Source organism: Spermophilus citellus, assembly GCF_964194105.1.
Source record: "Spermophilus citellus genome assembly, chromosome: 5".
NCBI lineage: Eukaryota > Metazoa > Chordata > Mammalia > Rodentia > Sciuridae > Spermophilus > Spermophilus citellus.
The window spans coordinates 2,462,566-2,480,451 of record NC_138186.1 but is presented as its reverse complement, the minus strand read 5'-3'; the positions used below and the strand labels follow the sequence as shown (position 1 = coordinate 2,480,451).

The following is a 17,886-nucleotide window of genomic DNA, read 5'->3' as shown; positions in this document are numbered from 1 at the left end:
GACTATGGCTCGAGATACTGTTAGGAAGGGCCTCCACCTCCAGCACTTACGGACCAAGCAACAGGCCCCTCTCCACCAAAAACTGCCATTGTGTCTTTTGCTCTGCAATACCCAAAGGGAGAGCAGATTGGTGACAGCGAGAGAAAGTGGGGAAGACATTGTGTCCTGCGTCTGTGCCAAGCAGGGAGGTTATTCTGAGCCCTGCCTTGGTCACATGGTGAGGATCGGGGGCAGCCAGGCTCGCTGTCTATGAGCCAGAGGCATCTCTACAGCCCTGGGAAAGGGGCAGTCTCAACAGCCCTGCTCTAATCTGCCGTGTCTTTGATTAAGCCAACTTGTCCCTGTTTGTGACAAAAACCAGGAGTAGAAGAGGGAAACTGTATAGACTTGGGAAGCTGGGACAACTGAGAAAATCACAGTGGAATAATAGTTGACATCTACCTAGTGAGCCCTGAATGACTTTCATTTGTCTCATGCATTATCCCCCTTAACCTCAGTTATTTTTTGAAGGGACAAACACCATCATTATTATTATCGTCACCACCTTCACCATCACCATCATCACCATCACCATCACCAGCACTACCACCATCACCAATATTACCACTATCATCATCACCAACACCATCACCATTATCCCCGTCCCCATCATCATCATTTCAACCATCATCAGTATCAATACCTCTATCATCAAAACCATCACCAACACTACCAACACCACCACCATCATCATCACCACCACCATCACCATTACTACCATCATCACCATCACAACACCATCACCGTCACCACCATCAGCACCATAACCATCATCATCCCCTCCCCATCACCACTACCACCATCACCATCACCACCATCACATCTTCACCCAATATCATTATTACCACCATCACCACCATCACCACCATCAGTATTGTAATCCCCATGTGGAAGGAGGAATTGAAATTTCTGAAGGGTTAGATAATTTGACTAAAATCAAACAACTAGTAAGTCGAACTTGATAGTTTGAATTCAAATACTTTATTTATTCTGTAGCATATTGCTACTTTCCCACAGTTTGAACTCTGAATAGTAAAAGTCAAAGACTGAAGAGTTTCTGTATGTAAATACTTGCTATAGCAGCAGGTTGGAGAAGGCGCCTGGCCCTGCTCTGGAAGCCCCTGGCAGAGGGCGCACACGATACAAGCCCCAGTGGCAGTGTGTCTGTCACTCAGAGCAGCGGTGCTCTCTAGAGGGGCTTTTATCAGGCTTCATGGTGGGATTTTAAGTTTTGATGGTTTTGGGTTTTGAGAGGTGTTAATGGAGACCCACGGCATGTGGGCCAGGACTTGAGGAGAAGAGCCCGTTTCCAGGGTTTCAGTCACATAAGCTAGCTTAAGGGAGTACAAGCACCTTCCACAAAGCACCTGCATACTGCATCTCTGGCATATTTTCCTAAATGCCACTCTACCAGTACCCCATGCTGTTATCAACAGAAGGGAAAGACCGCACCATAGGAAATGTCTCCGTACTTATTCCCTCTCAGCGCTTTCTGGAGGCGAAATTCCAGAGAATAAAAAGCTGAGTCCAACAGCTCAGCCAGCTGACAGCTTGCGATCTGAAAGACAGATCCTTCTCTCCTTGTGTCTAGCTCATGACTTCTAGCTCTGATAAAGGATGTACAACAGAGTCTTGCAGAAGAAGAGTCCTCCCCGTGGGAGCCGAGTCCCAGGGTGCAATCATAGCCGCGCTCAGCTCCCAACAGTCCAGACGGGAGGGAAGCCGTGCAGAACATGAAGACCTGCAGGATTTTTCTCTGCTCACTAGGTTCTCTATGACTGCAAATCTTCACAAAGTTGATATGTTTTCCCTTCTGTCAGTTGGAGAAACAGACACACTGCCCTCCCTAGGAGTCCACAGTCGCCTCGATTTTGTAGTCCCCTTGAGCTGCTATGTCCCATCATCCCCTACCTGGGACACCCACAAACATACTATTCATAGTAACTTTGAAACCAACGTTTATGCTTTTAGAGTTCTATTCTTTTGATAAAAGTCACAGATAAGTGATTAGCAATAATATCCATTGTTATTATTAATGATGTTACATAATAAGGTTTACAGTGTGGTTTCCAACCTACTTCTGTGCACTCATGTCAATTTCATTGAAATATCTGCAGAACTAAACACATGGGACTTAATGGGTTAATTGTCCTCTGTCTGAAGCATTCTTTAAGCTGAGGCATGAAAAGTTCCAGACATAGAGTGCAGGAGTGAGGATAACAAATACACACATACAACTGGTGCCATAAACTGGACATCATCACTACTAGTTTTACTTCTTCATGAGACTGGGGATGGAATCGGGTGCTTAACCCCCCCACCCCAGGCTCTTCTATTTTTTTTTTATTTTTTATTTTGAGACACTGTTTCCTTAAGTTGCTGAGGCTGGCCTTGCTCTTGTGACCCTCCTGCCTCAGCCTCCCGAGTCACTGGGATTACAGGCAGGCGCCACCACACCTGGCTCCTTATCTTTGCCTTCCAATTGTTATCCCAGCATGGGTCAAACCTTTCTATTAAAAACAGAGAAACATGAAGGAGTAGCTTGTTGTTTTCATGACAAGAGGCCCCAGATGATTGGTGGGATGTGCTCTGTCTACACCACACAGCGAGAGGTGCTCAGCTGTGTGAACTCGGGCGCATTGGCTTGGATGGAGCTTAGGTTCTCCACTCAGCCTTCTTTTCTCTCAGGTGCACAGCTGCCTTGGGGCCCCCAGGGAACAGCACAGGTGAGCCTGGACCCCACTGCACGTGGGGAAGCCTGCGAGTGTTCAGGTCCCTCCTGCGCCCCGGTTTGGGGTCCATTTTCTCTTTCGTTTTGACTTGATAGGACTGCCCTAATCTGATTTGTTTTTTTCTTCCTGTCCAATTGTCCTGCTTTCTTTTTGGTTCTTGAAACAGTCATTTTAATTTGGCTCAACTCAGACCTTTTCCTCCTTTAGAATCACTCTGGAGTCAAACTTAATATGAAGCATCTTAATTAACCATCACAGCTTTTGGCAAACAGTCCATGGGCAAAATTTAGCCTTTTAAAAATAAACGAGAAGCTGAACAAGCTGGCACCTGCTAAGCTCAAGGAGACACCGTGGCCTGGTTGACGGGATACGTGGCCTCTCGTCAGCGGATGTGTTGGCTTGAGTAAGTGACATGGCTCTATTGAGGAAAGGAGGATAGTCTTCCCCATTTATGCAACGCTGTTACAACACTTTCACATTTCTTTCCCCATCTTTCTTTTTAAGAGATGATCACATGTACAATGAGTTTGCACAGACTGTGAGTTTTCAGGTCGAATCCTATAGAAGACACACCTGAGCACACCTTCACTATGCCTAAACAGCTAAGACTTTGCTGGCTGCTCATGGAGATACTAAAATAAACATTTAAGGTGCGTTGCCCGTGCTGTGGGGCCCCTTTCAGCACTGGACTCATCTGCATAGATGGCTCTGAGGTCACTGAGACCATCAATCAGAGGGTGGCTCGATGGCGAGGCCGACAGCCTGCCTAGCTGTTGGGCCATGTGCTATTTTAGCATGTGTCCCTGAAGTGACACCAGTACTTTGGCACCAGCCAAAGGAAGCTTCTTAGACATCTATGGGAAGAGGCTGTTTTTTATTAATCCAAAGCTGCAGTCAGGCAGGCAAGAATTACTGTGGGGAGGTCTGTGTGCTATGGATCCCGGGACACAGCCAGAAAGGCTTGCGCCAGAGGGTATCCAGGAGCCCCAGGGTGGAGATGCATCCATCAATCTTGGCCAGTCGTGAAAGCAAAGAGTAATCAATTGTTTTCAGCCCAAGAAACTAGGACAACCTCGCCCCATCTTTTCTCCAGTGCCATTACTTGAGTCCACTTGGGACCCCAGATATTCCTTGAGAAATATTCGACATAGTTAAATAACCACGATGGTATCTGTTCACGTGACATGAAATGTAGCATGATCAAACAGACAGCTCCAACATTTTCTACCCAAGGCTCCTACACTTTCATGTTCTATTTCTCTTACTTTTTCCATGAAGGTGTTGACAACCAATCTACACTTGCACAATTTACTGATTTTATACCTATATTTTAATTTTTCTTCCGTTATGGCTTGGATATGTGGTGTTCCCCAAAAACTCACGAGTGAGACAATGCAAGAAGGTTCAGGAGAAATGGTTGACTGCCTTAACGCAGCCAGTGAAGTAACCCCTGACGTGAGTCACTGAGTGGTGGCTGGCGGCAGGGGGGTGTGGCTGGAGGAGGTGATTCACTGGGGGCGTGGCTTGGGTGTGCACATCTGTACCTGGAGCTGGCGTCTGTCTGCTTCCTGGTGATGTCAGCTGCCTCCCTCTGCCACACTCCTCCCCATGGTGTTCAGCCTCACCTCGAACCCAAAGGAATGGAGTCGGCCTTCTCTGGACTAAGACCTCTGAAACTCTGAGCCCTCAAATAAACTCTTCCTCCTCTCCAGTTGCTCTGGTCAGATCCTTTAGCCACAGCAGTGAAATAACCGACTAAAGCTCCTTCCTTCCTTCATTGCCTCCTACTTTTTTGGGGGGGATTGAGCCCAGGTGCACTTAACCACGGAGCCACATCCCCAGCCCTTTTTTATTCTTTATTTTGAGACAGGGTCTCACTCAGTTGCTCAGGGCCTCTCTAACGTGCTAAGGCTGGCCTTGAACTTGTAATCCTCCTGCCTCAGCCGCCTGAATTGCTGAGATTACAGGCATGCGCTATCACGCCTGAATCTCTTTTTTCTCTCTCTCTTTCTTCCAATTTTGGAAGGGGCAAATGTAATTCAGTATGCAGTATCAAAATATATCAGATTTCAACAGATTGTGTAGTTGTTTATCTATTTATAAAAACACAAATAAAGACAATAGAACTACCTTGGTTTCCTAAACAGTCCATAAAAAGCGGGCAGGTATCCTAACTGCAAGAAATGATTTTCTTGACACTCATTTTGCAATCCTATTGCTCACTCTTAGTTCCCTTTGAAAGAGGAAGAGTCGGACGGGCAGCCTGGGGAAACATGAGGGACTGGTTCCAGTGAGTGGCCTTGTCCCAGCCCCTCTGCGGGTCTCTTCAAGAGCTGCCAGCAGCCCTTGGTCCAGTGGACTTCCCCTTGCCACTCATGTCTGCCTTCGCTGGGGAGAGGAACTGACTTTCCCGGACACTGTTACCCAGCATGCAGGGAGCATTCTGCTCTGCTGTGGTGTGCTGAGCCAGCCCTAGGCACATTAGAAGACGCAGTTCCACGTGGCCATGAAGGAGATCCTAACAGGCAGGGAACAAGTGCCAGAGAAGACTTTGTACCTCTGCTGTGAGCTTTGCACATGTGTCTTGTGCTCTGATCATGGCCCCCCGGGACAGCAGGCCCCAGAGCAGGCTGCAGGTGGAGGCAGAGAGGTCTGGCCTTCTCAAGAGGCCACTGCAGCTCTAACTTGCGCTCAGGAGTAAATTCAGCAGGGAGATGCTGACCGACCAGAGCCTGGAGAGGTTTCCTCCCCCACATGAATTCTGCTAGCTCTGAGCTGGCTCAGGGCTCCCCTGTGTGTGGCCCTGTGTTCGCTCTTCGGTCTCCACCCTCTCCATGGCCGTCACTGTCACCATCACCACGATCACTCGTCCGGCTACTTCTAAGTTCACCAGGCTGGCTGTCAGGACCACACAGTGCCGAAACAGACAAAGCCCTTGAATCTGGTAAGTTTGAGGCAGCCAAGGGGAAAGAGCCCCTCGATCTAATCTCCGTTCTTTGAAAACCCTGATCATCAAATCAATCAGCTCCCAAGAAAGATCACATCTACCCAAGAGTGACTATTTCTAAATGACATAATGACATTGGTGGTGTTTAGAAAGCAAACTGAGGGCTGTGTGTGTGTGTGTGTGTGTGTGTGTGTGTGAGAGAGAGAGAGAGAGAGAGAGAGAGAGAGAAATAAATACTGGGGTTGTGGTGTGGTGTGTGGGTGGAGACTGTTTTTCTTTCTCTCTCTCTTCCTATGCAACCTGCTGTGGAAAAAGAGCAGAGTTGCACACCAGTGCTTCCCCGATCTGTAAACCTTAACATTTTCTTTAACCACAGAAAATAATAGCTGAAGCAAACAGGATCAGAAAGGCAGCTTAGAAAACATCATGAGTATGACTCATCACCACCTCTCCCACCCCTGAACCCCCTGTGGTTATGGGGTCTGTATATCTAAATGAGTGTGTGTGTGTGTGTGTGTGTGTGTGTGTGTGTGTGTGTTCGACTAAATGGATGTAAATTCTAAACTTATGTTCCTTTAGGGGACAGGGTTTCCTTTGAAAATGTGTTAGTGGCAAGGGCATATCCTTGTCCTGGTAACAAGCACCTGGATGGGTCCCTTTCTTTACTTAGAGGAAACTCAGCCTGTGGAAAGCCTTCTGCTTCCATAGGACGGAAAGTGAGCCAGTCCCCTAGGTGAGACCGAGAACAAGGCACGAGGTCTAGGTAGACACGTCACCATGCAGAGAAGATTAAGTAGAATTCTGAGGTTTTTAGATCTCAGAGAATGCAATCGACCCTCTGATTTGAGATGAACAAGGCTTGAGAGAATGAAGACCTGCCCAAGACCCTACAGCTATGTTGTAACAGGAGCCTGGCTGCCGTGCAGAATGGAGATGACTGCTCCAAGAACGTTTCCTCCCCATTAAACTCTGAAACGTTGCCTACAAACTGATGTAAATGAATCCTGCTTTGAATCTACTAACCAGACATGTAAAAAAAATCTGATGTTCTTCCTTGAAATGTAGGGAATTAGCATCTATTGAGTACTTCCATGTGTAGGTACTGTTCCAAATGCTTTCCCTATAATAGCATTTAATCTGCACACAGCCCCATGACATGTGTGATCTGCTTTATGAGAAAGAAATTAAGGCACAGAGAGATTAAGCAACCTGCTTAAGGTCACGGAGTGAGGTAATGGGCAAAGCCCAGACATGGCAACTGCAGTGCTCATGATATTTCCTGGCACAGATCTTGGTTAGAGGGAGGCACCAGCTGGCCAAGCTTCCAGACACCAGCCCTGACTCTGGAAACTGAAGATCAATGCACTGAACTTGCAAGGATTCTCTCTCTAATCTACGAGGATTAAGGCAAATGAGATGATCTGTTTGGACAGGGCCAACCACACCATCCTCAAGAGCAATGCAAACATCCGGAATCTGCTAAAAAGAGAAGCCGGGCAACCTGATAGCTTTCTCTGTCCCAGCTCCCCGTGGAGAAAGCCAGGCAGGCACAGGCAACACCAGGCAGAAACAGAACTCAGGCTGGATCTCCTCTGGCCCCCGACTTGACCCTCAGCAGGGCTGCCGAGGTTACACTCACCTGGCACTCACGCAGGCTGTGGAGAGGGGTCCTGCAGTTCATCAAGCCCTGCTCCCTTCAGGAAGTACCCCCACCACCCCATCCAGAGTGGAACCCCCAGTCTAGAGATGGCGCTCTTCAACACTTTTTCCAAAAGGAAAATTCTTTGGGAAAGAAATGGGCTGGGCATTCTGGAAAACCCTTCCTGGTGTGAAAAGTGGACAAACAATTACCAAATCATCCAGCCCAGGCTTATCTTCCTGTTGGTGCACATTTGTAAAATTGTAAAGAGCGTGAGCATCTATGCAGAAATAACCAGAGAAGACACCCTCAGGGAGAAGTGAAAGCCAAGGAAGGGGCCTAGGATTCAACCTCGCGGGTGGCTCGCAATGCCAGTCATCAGGGTAACGCCACAGCAGTGAAGCTCAGGTAGCCAGTCCCCAAATGGGTGTAAGTTGTGATGAAAACCCAAATTACCATCTTAATTATTTCTGTGGTTGGAAAAAAATAAGAAAGACAGAAACCAACACTGACAGCTGTCAACCCAGATGACTAGATGATGGGGGTATTCTTACTGGGCAATGCTCTCTGATTTTTCCTCCGTGAACTTGTATTACTTGGCTAATCATCAAAAAAGTCTCACTTTGAAAAACTTACTTGATAGAAATCTTTAAAAAAAAAATCACTGAACATGTTTTTTTTTTTTTTTTTAAATGGGAAATAATCAAAATCTCAAGATCCCTGGGTCCAGATTCCTATTTATTTAGGCAGGTCCAAATTCTAGAAAAGCTCTTGCCTACGGCCCATCTCCTAGAAAGTGCTGGCATAAAACCTCTGTAGATCACTAGATGAGCCACTTAGACTAAGAGCAAACTTCCCACTGCACAGATGATTTATGGAAGAGCTGTCAAATGAGAGTGTAAAAATAGGCGCTGCCCGTGGGTGTCCAGTGCTGCCCGAGGAGGAGAGCCAGGTCCAAACTACACAGCACCCGGGAGAACCAATCCTGGCACAGACGCGGACTTCAGCCCACAGACTGCAGCCACCGGCAGCCTGGCTGTGAAAGCAAGCTGGGGACAGCTTCCCCCAAGGTGTCAGACACCACAGTGCAGAGGAGAGACCAGCGGAAAGATTCAATACTGTTTTCTGACCCAAAGCAAACCTGTATCCATCAAGATTTTATAAAAAACATTTGGAGGAACCGCTTGGCAACCCTGCCCAACCTTGCCTAGGTGCCTCGGTGCCCAAGTTGATATCTGCCACAACTATCTCCCTCCGAAAGCTTCGCTTCATCATTTCAAAGTACCGCAGAAGTTTTCCTTGGTGTTGAAACAAAGCAAAGCAGATCAGAACGGCTCCTGCCAGAAAGATCCTTTACCTTCACCAAAAACGTCATCCTCTTCATCAGCCAGAGGCTCCTCCACATCAAGAAACTGCATCTTGGGGAGATGGTGGGCGGCAGGTCTGTGCTCCCCAGCTGTCAGGCCACAGTGCTGGGGTGATTTCCTTCTCAGCTGCTGCCAGGGAGGGGAGGGCCCTTCCGCATCTGCTCCGGGGCTGCAGCTTCATTCATAGGTGAATGGGCTTCAGCGCCTTTTGAAGAGGTAATTCTCACCGCTGAGAAGAAAGAACTGTTTGGAAGGAGCTGCAGATCCAGCTGGATGTGAATGCAGATATCACTCAAAGTCCCAGAGCCATGAATTCTATTTCAAAGCACTAACTTTCATATTTTCTTAGAAAGGAAAGTGGGCTCTTAACTCTCTTGCTTATGACTTTGAACACAATGGACTGTGTTGAAAGAGGGGGTTCACGTTTCTCCTATCTTGGTTTTTCTTCAATGACAATTTATCTGAAAGTTAAGCCAGCTGCTCCACTACACCCCAGAGCAGGCCTGGGAGGACGGGAGCTTTACTTTTTCTCAGTAATCCTTGCTTTTTCTGTTTTGCAATCCTTTTGCAATTGAGAACTGGAAACTTTGCATTGTCGAAGCCAAATTCAGTACAGATCCAGGCTCTCATTGTCCCGATCACATCTACGGCCGGTGGCAGATAAAGTGGTTTTGGTGAGACAACTGCCATTTCACAATATTCACTTGGCAGGATAGTTCAGACTTTATCAATAGAAGAGAAAGAGAAAATATAACTGAAACAGCAGTTCCTCCCCAAGGGAGGGGTGGCCACGGCCCCTTCCTGTGGCGCTGGGGCCTCTGCACCGTACCCAGCTGCCCCAAGTCCGGCCCTGTGCGCTGGGTCCAGATCTCTGAGAGATATGGGGACTTCAGCTGGGATTTCCCAGGGTCTCTCAGGGGGCGCAGAAGCTCAGAGATGCAAATAGAGGTGACAGAGAGGGCTGTTGACCCCGGGGGTTATTTCTGGAGCGTTATTTATTGCATGGTTTTGAAAAGACTGCCAGTGCCACCCCCAGTCCCAAGCCAAGAACCTGTCCCCTCCTCCCCCAGCTGTGCCCTCTTCTGCTGGAAGAGAGTGGATAATGGGGCTGGAGAAGCCCATCAGTGAGAACCGTCATCTCAGAGGACAGAACTGGCCACTGAGGACGAACTGAGCACCGGGTCCCTCCTGAGCAGGTGGCTGGGAGTTCCCAAAGACGCTGCACCACAGTGACTCTCCACCAGGCTGGAGCCATCCTCAGGAGAGCTAGACAGCGTGGGTGTCAGAGTTGCACAAAGGCTTGTCACTGGCACCCAATGCCTTGCTGCCCAGGGACCAGGAAGGACCAGCTCCCTGCAGTGCACAGGGGAGGATGGACTGTCTGGCCCCAGTAATACTCAGGGACCGTTGAGAGATTCTGAGGCAGACAGCCAGAGCTGCCCCTGTCTCTGCATCTCCCCTGCTTTTCTCTGACCACTCCCTGCCCTGACTTGCACCCAAATGGTGTGTCTGGTCAAGGGCTGCAGTTAATTACATAGACATCAAAAATGGGCCCCAATGTAGGGAACCAGGAGATGGCGGAGAGCTCAGGTGGTGTAGTTGAGGTGAGAGGCGTGAGTGGGTTCTATCATCTGTAGTTACACTGTCACAGAGTGGACGTCACCATCCCGTTTTACAGATGAGACCCTGGAGTCTCTGGATCTGGACCAACTCTCTTGGGATCCCACAGCAGATGTGGCTAACTAGAGCGCACTTTGTGGCCTGTGGCCTGGCAGGTGTGTGGAGGGTACCTCTCCCCTCAGGGGGATGGACACTGATCAGTCACCAGGCTCCAGGCAAAATCTCAACAGCCTCCAGTCCCCTCTTCTCCGGTTTAGACCTCTTAAACCGTAGCTAAGAACCTCAGAGCAAATACAAATGCCACCAAGAACTCCGTGACAGCGGGGAATAGACACCACGGTCCTTTCTCTTCAAAGTTCACCATGACCTTAGGGAGACAAGGGAAACATGCAGTGTGTTGACCTAGAAACCAGCAAGCTGTGGATAAGTGCATCCAGATGAGTGGATTTCCAAGACATAGCGATTATAGCCATACAAATGTCCCAAAGTGGGCAAAATGTAAAAAATACACTAATGATAGGAACCACTTCTACAGTGCTGATACAGCTGTCCACGCCAGGATTCGCTAGTCTCACACCAAGGCTGGGTATTGGAGTCAATGTCTGCATGTTCGTAAAAGCCCTAGGAGGTGACAGGAGCCACCCAAGGGCCTGACCCAGGCCCGTGCTACACTGAAGGAATAAAGGGACCTGGAGCTATCTGCAGGTCCCCAGATTCGGGCACTTCAAGCTGTTGCTCACGTGACTCCCTCTGCCTGGAAGGCTCCCCTCCCCCATCTCTATCAACCTGAGAACTGTCTACTCGGGTCAGGCTCAGTCTAGGACCCCCCCCCCCCCCCGACTCCTGGGAGTAGACCTGCTGCCCTCCCCTGAGTCACATATTTGTCACTTCTCCCTCTGGTCCTCAAGGGCAGGGGCCATTTCTCCTTCAATTCTGCATCTCCAGTTCCTCAACCCAGTGAGAGGCAGAGAGCCACTGAGGCATACGAGTCGATGGTGGCCAACTGAGACCAGGGTCACTTGATGCTTTGACTGTATCCCTTGTGGCTTTGAAACTTACATATTTTTCCTTTTCCCCAACCTTCTTTGACCTTCTCCTGCATGATCTTTTCCCTAGCCTCCTTCCCGATCCTCTTTGCCCTAATCACCTTCTCCTGCCTTCTCCTCCCTGACCTTCTTTCCCTAACCATTTTCCTGACCCTCTCTTCTCTGATCTTTCTCCTCCCTGACCTTCTCCTCCCCAGATCTCCTCCCTGACCTTCTCCTCCCTGATCTCTCCTCCCTGATCTCCTTTTCTCTGAATCACTTTCTATAAAATCCCCTGTTCCTGATGATGGCAGAATCACAGCCTTTCGGACAGGAGTCCCCTGTCCTTGGCTACCAAAGCAATAAACCTCTTTTCCTTTTTCTCAAAACCATGTCCTCATTATTGGATGGGCATTGGGACAGGGCTTTTGGCAACAAAACGAACAAGGTAGAAAGGTCTGGTGTGGAAAGAGAGTGAGAATTCTCACTTCGGAGTTAGTCCCAGAATCTGCAGATAAGGAAGAAAATCTTCCTCCTTCCTCTTATGTTTATAACTGGGGCCTTCAAATCAAACTGAAAATAGATTAATAGGAAAAAAGGCATGCAAATTTTATTAATAGTTCTTTGTGCAGAGGGTCTTCAGAGAAAAAAAGTGCAAACCCCAAAGAAGTGGTTAAATGCGGTGGCGTACGTACCATTTTAACAAAGGGCAATAAATTTGTGAAGAAGTGGCCATACAGAGACAGCAGGGCAGGAGGGTGGGCTCCCAGGGGGGCGTGTTGCTAGGAGATATGAGGTAGATAAGGGTGTTGTACACAGTTATGTCAGAGCCACCTCCGGGGACCAAGTTCCTGGCATGTGGGAGAGGGACACCTCCACACAGGAAGGCCTGTGTCACCTCCACACAGGGAGGTTTGTACCTTGTTTTAGGCAGAGAATTCTTCCAGCATCTGCTCTTTCGCAATTGCCTTCAGCCGTAAATAGTCCTCATGCTAAAGTGGCATGTTCTGCAGGGCACATTCTGGTCCCCTTCAAATCCAAACTAGAAAAGACACTAAGGCCGGGGAAGGCAGTGATTAGATTAGGGCTGTAGGCTACAGAGGGTATTTTGTTTCTGCTGTTTTGGCACAAAGTAAGCACCATAGAGTGCGAGTTATTTTTTATTTTATTTTTGAATATGTTTTTAGTTTAATAAAATAGTACAATTGTACCTATTTTCAGGGGCTCAGTGTCACATCTCTACATCTGCACAGTGAGTAGTGACCAGAAGGGGCAGTTGACATCTCTGTGTCCTCAGAGGGCAGCTGTGGCTTAGAAGTAAGGAGTGAGTCTGAAACAACACAAAAGACCTGGCTTCTCAGTGGCGGAGGCCAGCAGCCCAGCGACTGGGGTTAAGAAAGAGAACAAAAGCGAGGATGAACCAGGATGAGTCAACTATTTTGATCAAAGCTTGGCATGTGACAACCCAGGCTGAGTTTAATAGTAGAACATCAACGTCAGAAACACAGGAGCCTGGCACCATTTTATACCCTCATGGTCGGCGGCCACTGGTGCCACAGTAGGTCTGAACTGGAGAGATGAGCAAGGCCTGGCCCTTGCTTTGAGAAACTTTGCTTACTGATTCCTGTGTTCCTTTGTCCATTCAAACAATGTCCAATGAGGTTTCAGGTGCGGCAAGAGACATTCAAGTGACTGAGCCACTAGTTCATGGCGGGATGACGTAGTTGTGATGATCCTGGTTTACTTATTAATTTAAAACATCTCTGTCTGGCTCGCTTTTTTGAAAATTTCAAATACCATCTGTGAATCGCTCAGAGGAGGAAGCTGTCCCGATGGGAAAATGATGGCCCAGTGTGGGCCCTCGTTCCCACAGACGGTGTGCATCTGGAGAACTTCCCACTCCTTCCGGAAGGCGAGGCAAGATACCCAACTTTCAGGTACTAACTTCAGAACAGGGTCTGGGCAAGGCAGGTGGAATGTCCAGCAACAGAAAGGAGACGGGAGGAGGAAGGGGAACGAGGCTTCGAGGAGCGGCCGGGACCAGGGAAGGAGAACCGGGGAAATGCGCACAGGCCAGACCCAGTCCTGTCTCTGGGTGAGTGGCCAGTAAGGATGTGCACGAAAGGTGTCCAGCTGCAGAATGCTGGGTGCGGAGAGCTGGGACCAGAGGCTCATGGCTGTCCACGGTGCTCCTGTCTCCATGTGGCAGCCCTCCAGGGCCTGTGGAAGTGTCCCCTCCACTCTCCACCCCATCCCTGCAGCTTCAGGGCACCACAGGTTGCAGGAGCCACACCAAGGGTCACTTAGTGCAGGTGCTAGGGAAGCCTGCAGGACAAGCTGACCAAAGCCCCGGGTCGGCTTCTTCATTAGGACTAAAGATAATGGGGCGATGGCCCTCTGGGTGATTCCCATTCCCTCTGCTCAGAAGGAGGGAGAAGGGCCTAGTAAGAATGATCCCACAGCAAGACGCACACTGGCCATGGTCGGCACTGCCTGAGCCTTGGGCTGAGGGTTTAATTACTGGGAGTGTTTAGTTTGCAATCAGTGGCTTTAAAAAAATTTCATTAAAATGAGCTGGTTCTAAGGTTTGGCAGGACTGAGTTTCATCCTGGCTTTGCTACTGCCCAGCTCTTTGAAGTTACTGAATCTTCACTAAATTGTAAATGGAATATTGAATCAGTGGCTAAGGGAAAACTCAGTCCTCCGTCCCCAAGTTGTTTCAAATTATAATACAGCCTGTATCAGTACATTGTGTTTGCTATACCAACAGAACTTGAGCTTCTCCTTGGCCTGAACCTTCTGTCTCAACCAGAATGTAAGCCCAAAGCCTTTTCAGTGAGTATTGTGACTGCCACTGGCCACTAAAATTGACCTCTCGGGGTTTTGGGTACATTAATTGAGCTGTGAATCCTTCCCTGTGGCCCTACATCAGCTTTAGAATAGGTACAGGTTAGTCTGTCCCTCCTCCCCTTTTTTGGTATAGAAGCTATCTGTGTAAAGTGTCAGAAGCAGTGAAGAGAAGACACAGAGGGATTAAACCTTGACCAGGTATAAGAAGCCTATCTCCACAGCTGTAAGAGACATGGGGAGAGTTTAAGAGAATCACCCCTGGGGTCTGTGCCCCCAAGGGGACATCTCCATGAACAGGAAGAAGTACTTCCACTCTCAAAGAAAAGCATAAATCTCAGCCATCATGACGACTACAATTAGAGCTTGCTCTGTGGCATATTGAATCACTGGGTGCGAAACCAGGGACATTAGAAAACATCATTGAAGAATGTAATGCTACTGAATGTCTGCTAGTTAATCCTTTCACAAATCACAGGCTTTCTAATTTTTTCCAAAGTATTGAAGGAAGACTTTGTTGAGTTGTTAGTAATAAATCAGTAAAAATCTTCTTTATGACAATTCATCATGGGAATTCTTTATGACTATATATCATGGTATATAATAGAGAAAAAAGTTCAGTTAATCAGGTTGTATATCAGAGAAAATGATGTTGTAAAGACTTTTTGAAAATCCTCTTTTCCATAAAAGCAATAATAAATGCTTGGGGAAATGGTCAGTATCAACTTTTTGGAAAGGCATCCAGAAATTCAAGAAAAATGGCTGAAAAATGAGTTTTGTGAATTAATACTAATTTTTTTCTATAATGAGACAGGGATTAGTTATATATATTCTGATATTTTATTTTACTTTGCTAAGCAGCCAAGTTTACATATATAAGTAAATAAAAATGGAGGGAATTTTGTTATGGTAGTGTCATTCAATTATTTGTGTTGAATATTTTCTAGTGTACAATTTTAATTTCCTTATCCTTTCTTTTGCTATATTCTAAAATTGATTTTCTTGGTGATTGCCCTGGGGATTATAACAACCTGATTTGGATTTTTACCACCTGCATTTCAATAGTAAATAGAATCCTGGGTCAGGGCTCCCCTGTCCTCTGAGCTGTTCCCATCCCACAAGCTACACCCTTACCTATTGTATGTCTGTCCACACAGACACACATGCTTTACAAAGTAGTCTTTTAAGTAAGATGGAGGGAAAGAGTTTTCAGCAAAAATGCATCTGTATGTCCCTTATGTTTACCAATGGCAGTTATTTCTAGTGTTCCTTACTTTTTCTTATAATAACTGTTTAAAAATTTTAATACTTAAAACCATTTAGTCACAAGAAAAATACACACACACATCTTTTTCTTTCACAGAATATGATAGACTATTTTTAAAAAAAAGCTTCTAAGTATAGAACTACCTTCAATTGAGAGGGGAAACACTGTCCCAAATTTGGGCTGTAGGAGAATTTTTTGATGGGATGCATTAGTGGGCCTCTGGACATGCATCTAGGGTTCCTGGTAAAATGTATTGAATATCCCTAAAATATTCCTATCTGTTTTCTAATGGGTTTATTCTTTTAAAAAATTTGTTCTTACTAGTTATACATGATAGTAGAATGTATTTTTTAAAATGTATTTATTCTAAATTGTTATACATGACAGCAGAATGCATTTCAATTCACAGTACACACATAGAGCACAATTTTTCATGTCTCTGGTTGTTCACAAAGTAGAGTCACACCATTCACGTCTTTATACATGTACTTAGGGTAATGATACCCATCTCGTTCCACCATCTTTCCTACCCCCTTACCCCATCCCATCCCCTTTCTCCCCTTTGCCCTATCTAAAGTTCTCCATTCCTCCCATGCTCCCCCACCCCCATTATGGATCAGCATCAACACATCAGAGAAAACATTTGGTCTTTGGTTTTTTGGATTGGCTAACTTCATTTGGCATGGTAATCTTCAACTCCATCCATTTACCTGCAAATGCCATGATTTTATTATCTCTTAATGCTGATTAATATTCTATTCTTTATGCATTCATCTACTGAAGGGCATCTAGATTGATTCCACTATTTAGCTATTGTGAATTGCGCTGCTATAAACATTGATGTGGCTGTGTCCCTGTAGTATGCTGTTTTTAAGTCCTTTGGGTATGAACTGAGGAGTGGGATAGCTGGGTCAAATGGTATTTCCATTTCAAGTTTTCCAAGGAATCTCCATACTGCTTTCCAGATTGGCTGCACCAGTTTGCAGTCCCACCAGCAATGATATGAGTGTGCTTTTTCCCCCCACATCATCGCCAGCACTTGTTGTTTGCTTCATAATGGCTGCCACTCAGTAAGAGTGAGATGGTATCTTAGAGTAGTTTTAATCTGCATTTCTCTGATTGCTAGAGATGATGAGTACTTTTTTGTATATTTGTTGATTGATTGTATATCCTCTTCTGAGAAGTGTATGTTCAGGTCACTGGCCCATTTATTGATTATCTGTTTTGTGTGTGTGTGTGTGTGTGTGTGTGTGTGTGTGTGTGTGTGAGATTATCTTGTTGAACTCTTTATATGCCTTAGAGATCAGAACTCTATCTGATGTGTGAGGGGTAAAAATTTGTTCCCAGGATGTAGGCTCCCTGTTCACCTCACATATTATTTCTCTTGCTGAGAAAAAAACTTTTTTAGTTTGAATCCATCTCATTTGTTGATTCTTGGTTCTAATTCTTGTGCTTAGGCTATTATTAAGGAAGTTGGGGCCTAGCCCTACGTGATGGAGATTAGGGCCTACTTTTTCTTCTATTAGACACAGAGTCTCTGGTTTAATCTCTAGATCGTTGATCCATTTTGAGTTAACTTTTGTGCATGGTGAGAGATAAGGATTCAACTTCATTTTGTTGCATATGGATTTCCAGTTTTCCCAGCACCATTTGTTGAAGATTCTATCCTTTCTCCAGTGCATGCTTTTGGCACCTTTGTCTAATATAAGATAGTTTTAATTTTTTGGGTTAGTCTCTGGGTCCTCTATTCTGTACCCTGGGTCTATTTCTAATGGGTTTTAACGATGTTAAAGCCTTTCTGGAGTACTGATTTATCCCCACCTGCCTGATTTTCAGTCTTAGACTGAATCTAATGATCTAAAACTGGAATTCTTTAAAACAAAACAAAACAAAACTTGTCTTTTAGTGTTGATCTTTTATTTCTTGTAAATGCCTCTATCAACAGAAAAATATTTTTGCCGGCTGCCTCGGAATCATTCTCTTATGGTAAGTTTGGACAAAACTTGGTTAATTTGGCTGAGAAGTTGTCTTAACAATTAGGATAAAATTCTATGTGGGAGACAAGTAGGAATAGAATCAACAAGAGAAAGGAATAATGTAAATTTCATGGACCATTGTTGATGTCTACATACCACTCTATACATCACGCCCTTCCTAACTTAGAACTTATGATTACCTCATCTAGATATGTGACAGGAACCTAGATTTTGACTCAGCAGGTAAAGATCACTGGTACAGGCCTCACACTGAGCCAAATGAGACCCTCATAGGACTCCTAAGACACTGAGTAAAGTCAGGGGCAGGGGAGCCTAAGGACACTGGGACCAAGAGGCCGGGCACTGCAGAAGGGAGCCTGCTAGCTCTGTCCCTTTGTGTACAGGTCGGACATCCCTTGTCTGAAAA

At 46.4% G+C, this 17,886-nt stretch overlaps 1 protein-coding gene across 5 annotated transcripts in view; it reads right to left on the bottom strand.

The window, feature by feature from the left end:
- RIPOR2 (RHO family interacting cell polarization regulator 2) overlaps positions 1–8,805 on the bottom strand; it is a 94,829-nt gene extending 86,024 nt beyond the window's left edge. For all 5 annotated transcript variants that reach the window (XM_081295127.1, XM_081295128.1, XM_081295129.1 and 2 more), the window contains exon 1: positions 8,715–8,805. In XM_081295127.1, coding sequence (XP_081151253.1) covers positions 8,715–8,775 — 61 coding nt within the window. In that variant the 5' untranslated portion in view covers positions 8,776–8,805. The remainder of the gene's footprint in view (positions 1–8,714) is intronic.
- Positions 8,806–17,886: the final 9,081 nt, after the last annotated feature.